General features: G+C 40.8%; 1 protein-coding gene across 1 annotated transcript; it reads left to right on the top strand.

Moving 5' to 3' along the window:
• The first annotated feature begins 1,351 nt into the window (after positions 1-1,351).
• LOC140831361 (uncharacterized) lies at positions 1,352-3,983 on the top strand. Its single transcript, XM_073195113.1, has 2 exons — positions 1,352-2,471; positions 3,457-3,983. The coding sequence occupies exons 1-2, from the start codon at positions 1,352-1,354 to the stop codon at positions 3,981-3,983; spliced, it is 1,647 nt and encodes a 548-aa protein (XP_073051214.1).
• Positions 3,984-5,856: the final 1,873 nt, after the last annotated feature.

Here is a 5,856-nt window from a genome sequence, read left to right as displayed (position 1 = left end):
TGGGTCAGTAGACTCAGAATGCAGCAGACTGGTTCTAACAGTGCAGGAAAGCAGTAGACTGATTGCAGTAGCATCAGAATTGCAGTAGACCGCGAATTCTAGCAAGCACATGCAATAGACTTTGCGAATGGCATGGAAGTTGAGGTGTTTTTCGCGCAAACTTCAAACGGTCATAACTTTTGATTCAGAAGGAATTTTTACTATTAAAAGTATGCGTTGGAAAGCCCTCGACGAGGAGAACCTAACCTAGAATGATTCAATCGTTCGTTAAGATATTGATATCATCATTTCCGTTAAAATCCTTCGTTGGAAAGCACCGCCAACGAACCTCAAAATCCTTCGTTAAGATAGTGATATCATCATTTCCGTAAAAATTTCCAATTTTTCGAAACTTTTAGGAATTTTCATTTGCAAACGGCTTAGTAATTTTCCACCAAATTTCGTACAATTCATGTTCTTGATGTGAAGGATTTTTAGTAAAACTTTCACGCAATTCTGAGACTGAAAAATTTTGAGTTATTTTCTGCTATTGAATGTTATAGGCTTACTGATTCTGTTCATTCTAGTACATGTCTATACTAGATCTATATTCTTGAGATCACTTCTGAACCTTGACTCTCATGTTTTGGATGTAGGATATGACGAATCAGAATAGCTACATTAATAGCTTAGAGAGGAAGCTAGAAAAACTCGAGTAACATAACTATTGCTTAGAGCTGGACAGAGACGAATTACAGCGTAGAACATAACACTTGAGAAGTGATGTTCAACGTTATGCTCACTATCTTCATGAAGCAGAAGAGAGGAATAGGAAGACTCGAGAAGAGTTTGAAACCTCCCAAGAGACCGTTGCAGAGTTCATCGAGTTACGTGATACATTAGTTGAGAAGATCCAAATACTTAAGGATCAAAATCACCAACTCGTGCACCAGCATAATCAGCATAGTGAGCATACTGATGCTCAGATTCTTGAGTTGCATAGCACTGTTGAAGTTCTTAGCGACCAGAATGCAGTTCTGCATAGTCATACACTTGCAAGCAGTGATAGCCAACCATGAAGTCGAACCCGAGGAGGATCTAGAAGAAATCGAAGAGGACCCTATGGATTTGGGATTAGGAGAAGTGATAGATTAGACTAGCAGTAGTCATTCTTTGTAATATCACTTGTTCCAATTGCATTTCTGTTTTCAATTTCGATGTTTTGTTGTAATTGCATTTTCATGGGAAATCAATAAAATTTCTTTCTATCAATTGGTTTTATATTTAAATTCTCGAGTAATTACTCAATCATTTTGTTTCTTTTATTTAGTCCATATTCCTCCACAACTTTAAAACTTTCGTATTGTAAGAAATGGACGAAATACCAGTAAGAAACAACCGCAAACCCCGTTATGGAAACCGCAATAATCGCAACAACAACCACAATGATGAAGATGCACAACAACCACCACCAGCAGTTTGCCTCAGTCAGGTGGACTTGATGGCTATAGCCACGATTGTGGCGACCACGTTACAAGGGTTAGTGAACCCTAATGCTAATCAGCCACCACCTCCAGCTCAGAATGGGACTAAGCAACACTATGAGTCTCTCAGAAGAGCAAGAGTTCCAAATTTCGATGGAAGCTCTGATCCTGAGGTCGGGCAGAATTGGATGAAGGAGGTGGAGAATCATCAGAGACTACTTGAGGTTCCACAAGCAATCAAGGTAGATGTGATTACACCTTTCCTTGTGGAAAGAGCAGCCAAATGGTGGGAAGGAGTCTCACCAGCTATGCGAAGAACGGGACCTATCACTTGGCAAAGGTTCCGAGAGGCATTTCTGAAGCAGTATTTCCCGACAGCAGTTCGAGTACAGAGGTTGTCAGAATTTGAAAGCTTGGTTCAAGAACCAAACATGTCAGTGGTGGAGAATTCATCCAAGTTTCATTCATTGGGAACTTACTCCCCAACCATCATGGGAGACGAGGCCTTGAAGATACATCGCTTCAAGAAAGGATTGAACAGCCGCATTCAATCTGCCCTTGCCATTATCCAGCCCAATAGTTTTGATGAATTGATGGGAGCCGCCATCAAGGCTGAAAATGACATTAAGAGGCGTGAAGTTGAGAACAAACTCAAACGTCCTCAATCAAGTCAGTTCCAACAGGGCCAACAATTCAAGAGGCCTAGGTTTTCAAGCAACCAATTCACCAGTGATCCAGCCAAAGGAACCACTTCTTCTACATCAAGCAAAGAAGGAGTCAATTGTCAAAATTGTGGATTCACTCACACTGACGAATACCGTAAGAATTCAAGAGCTTGTTTCTGTTGTGGAAATATGGGCCACCATATTGCTCAATGCTCTTTTCCAGACCCAAGGAATGGTCCAGCAGGTGGGACAACTCCAAACAAGCCTAAGGAGAACAAGCCAAATGCTGGAGTCTATGCTATCACTCAAGAAGAGGCTGACAACTCGAATGATGTCGTAGTGGGTACGATTCTAATCAATAATATACCTGCTTATGTCTTATTTGATTGTGGTGCTACACATTCATTCATGTCTAAGAGATTTGCCAAGAAGTTAGGAGCTAAACCTGATAATTTAGAAGAACCATATAGAGTAGCAACTCCTGCAAATCGAATTTTATAAACTTCGCACGCTATATCGGGATATTAGTGTTCTCATAGAAGATCATAATTTCAAGGCAAACCTGATTCAAATAAACATGGTGGAATTCGATGTAATTCTAGGAATGGATTGGTTAGCCAAGAATCATGCTTTAGTAGATTGTCATGGAAATACGGTAACCATCCAAGCTCCACACCAAGAGAAACTTTTATTTCATGGTAAGACAAAAGAACGAAAGACTCTTCTTTCTTCTTCTCAAACTTGGAAAGCCATGAAAAGTGAAGAAGAAGTTTACCTAGCTATGTTAAGCGAGGTAAAGAAAGAAACCACACTTACACTAGAAGAGATTCCGGTAGTACGAGACTTTTCGGATGTCTTTCCTGAAGAACTCCCTGGAGAACTTCCCGATCGCGAAGTGAAATTTGAGATTAATTTAGTGCTCAATGCTACACCAATCTCAAAAGCACCATACCAAATGGCTCCAGCAGAGTTGAAAGAACTCAAAGAGTAACTTCAAGAGTTGTTGGATAAGAAGCAGATGCGACCAAGCGCATCTCCGTGGGGAGCCCCTGTCATATTTTTTAAAAAGAAGGACAGAAGCATGAGATTGTGTATAGATTACAGAGAATTGAATTAGATCACAATCAAGAATAAATACCCACTTCCAAGGATATATGACTTGTTTGACCAACTCAAGGGAGCTACGGTCTTTTCCAAGCTCCACTTAAGGTCAGGCTACCACCAACTCAAGCTCAAGATGGACAATATTCCGAAGACAGCCTTCTGAACAAGGTATGGACATTATGAGTTCATGGTGATGCCGTTCGGATTAACAAATTCTCCGGCAGTATTCATGGATCTCATGAATAGAGTGTTTAAAACGCTTCTTGACAAGTTTGTTGTAGTAATCATCGACGACATTCTAGTGAATTCTTCAAATGAGGAAGACCACAAAGAACATCTACGTCTCACCCTCCAGAAACTAAGAGAAAAGGAACTGTACGCCAATTTCAAGAAATGTGAATTTTGGCTAGAGAGCGTCACATTCTTGGGCCACATAATATCAGCAACAGGAGTATCTGTGGACCCTAAGAAGGTAGAAGCAATCGTGGATTGGCCTAGACCAAAGACTGTGACAGAAATTAGAAGTTTCTTGGGACTAGCAGGCTATTTACGAAAATTTGTTGAAGGGTTTTCTTCAATAGCCATACCCATAACCAAGCTCACACAAAAGAACTCCAAGTTTCAATGGAGTGAAGAATGTGAGAAAAGCTTCGAGACTTTAAAAAGAAGCTTACCTCTACGCCGGTGTTGGTATTACCTGTGGAAGGCAAAGATTTCACCATCTGCAGTGATGCATCTAAAGGAGGTTTAGGATGTGTACTCATGCAAGAGGGAAGGGTGATTGCATACGCATCGAGGCAGTTGAAGCCGTATGAACAGAATTACCCAACACATAACCTCGAGCTAGCAGCCGTGGTATTTGCACTAAAAATTTGGAGGCATTATCTTTATGGAGCCAAGTGTGAGATTTGCACTGATCATAAAAGTCTTAAATATTTGTTCACTCAAAAGGAACTAAATATGAGACAAAGACGGCGGATTGAACTCTGAAGGATTACGACTTGACAATAAACTACCACCCAGGTAAAACCAACAAGGTAACAAACGCTTTGAGTCGGAAGGATATGAGCAAAGTAATCCTGGCGTCACTTTCAACACAACCTTGTCTTCGAGAGACAATCAAGATAAGTCAAGATAGAGATTCCGCTTTGGTGAAACTGAAAGAGCAAGCCAAAGAAGGGAAATCACCAGATTTCGAAACGGACAACAAAAGAATCTTGTGGATGAAAGGAAGATTGTGTGTACCAGACATCGATAACCTTCGACAAGAAGTAATTTCTGAAGCACATAAGTCAAAATTTTCAGTTTATTCTGGCAGTACCAAGATGTACAAAGATTTGAAGAAAAACTTCTGGTAGAGTGGAATGAAGAAAGACGTGGCAACATTTGTTTCTAAGTGCCACGTTTGCCAGCAAGTCAAGGCAGAGCACCAAAGACCTGGAGGACTTCTTCAACCATTAGAAATCCCGGAATGGAAAGGGTAACATATTTCCATGGATTTTGTAGTTGGTTTAGCCAAGTCGAGACAAGGTCATGATGGAATATCGGTAATCGTAGATAGACTCACAAAATCTGCGCATTTCTTACCTGTCCGCATGAACTATAATTTGGAAAAGCTAGCCACATTGTACATGAATGAGATCGTACGATTACATGGAGTTCCCGCCAGCATATTGTCAGATAGAGACCCGAGGTTTATATCTCGTTTCTGGAAGAGTTTTCAACAAGCTATGGAACTAAGGTCACTCTCAGTACAGCTTATCATACTCAGACTGATGGCCAAACAGAGAGGACAATTCAAACTCTAGAAGATATGCTGAGAGCATGTGCTCTAGACTGCAGATGGTAATTGGAGCGAACATTTGCCCTTAATCGAGTTTGATTACAATAATAGTTACCGCAGTAATATTGGAATGGCACCATACGAAGCTTTGTATGGACGAAAGTGTCGATCACCACTAATTTGGGATGAAGTAGGGGAAAAAGCCATTGTTGGACCCGAACTGATCCAAGAAACAACAGATAAAGTTGCTATGATCAAAGAGCGACTAAAAGCTGCACAAGATCAACAGAAAAGCTGGGCTGACATGAAAAGAAGGCCCGTGGAATTTGAAGTTGGAGAGAAGGCATATTTAAGGGAAGCGTTGGAGCTATACTAGTTAAATAAAAGGAAGACGCGAAAATCTCATAACAATCAGATAGGCGGGATCATGCATTTTTCGGCCAGGCTGGTGGTTTCGGGATCCCGTAGAAAATGCTTCTTTTATGCCTCGGGTATTAGCCACAGCTTGTATTCATTCAGTAATTAACCTGAAAGTGTCACCCATGAAGGGTGTAATCCGATTCAATAAGGCTGGGAAACTGAATCTCAGATACGTCGGACCATTTGAAATTCTTGAGGAAGTGTGAACACTTGCTTATAGATTAACACTTCCACCCGACATGTCAAGAATTCACAATGTATTCCACGTCTCACATCTGAGGAGATATATTTCTGATCCAAGTCACATTCTGGAAGTTGGACCACTTCTGGTTGAGAGCAATCTAAATGAAGAGCTGAAGTATGAAGAAATTCCGATTCGAATTGTGGATTTCCAAGACCAAGTACTGAGGCGACGAACTAC

The sequence above is a fragment of the Primulina eburnea genome, chromosome 5 (assembly GCF_022965805.1).
Source record: "Primulina eburnea isolate SZY01 chromosome 5, ASM2296580v1, whole genome shotgun sequence".
NCBI classification, from domain to species: domain Eukaryota; kingdom Viridiplantae; phylum Streptophyta; class Magnoliopsida; order Lamiales; family Gesneriaceae; genus Primulina; species Primulina eburnea.
The sequence above is the reverse complement of the archived record's forward strand: the minus strand, read 5'-3'. Positions and strand labels throughout refer to the sequence as shown.

Bases quoted from the DNA above. Each gene is read 5' to 3' on its own strand.
- LOC140831361 (XM_073195113.1), top strand. From the start codon at position 1,352: ATGGACGAAATACCAGTAAGAAACAACCGCAAACCCCGTTATGGAAAC. The intron at 2,472-3,456 runs GTACGATTCTAA...ATTCTCCGGCAG, and splicing joins CTCGAATGATGTCGTAGTGG to TATTCATGGATCTCATGAAT.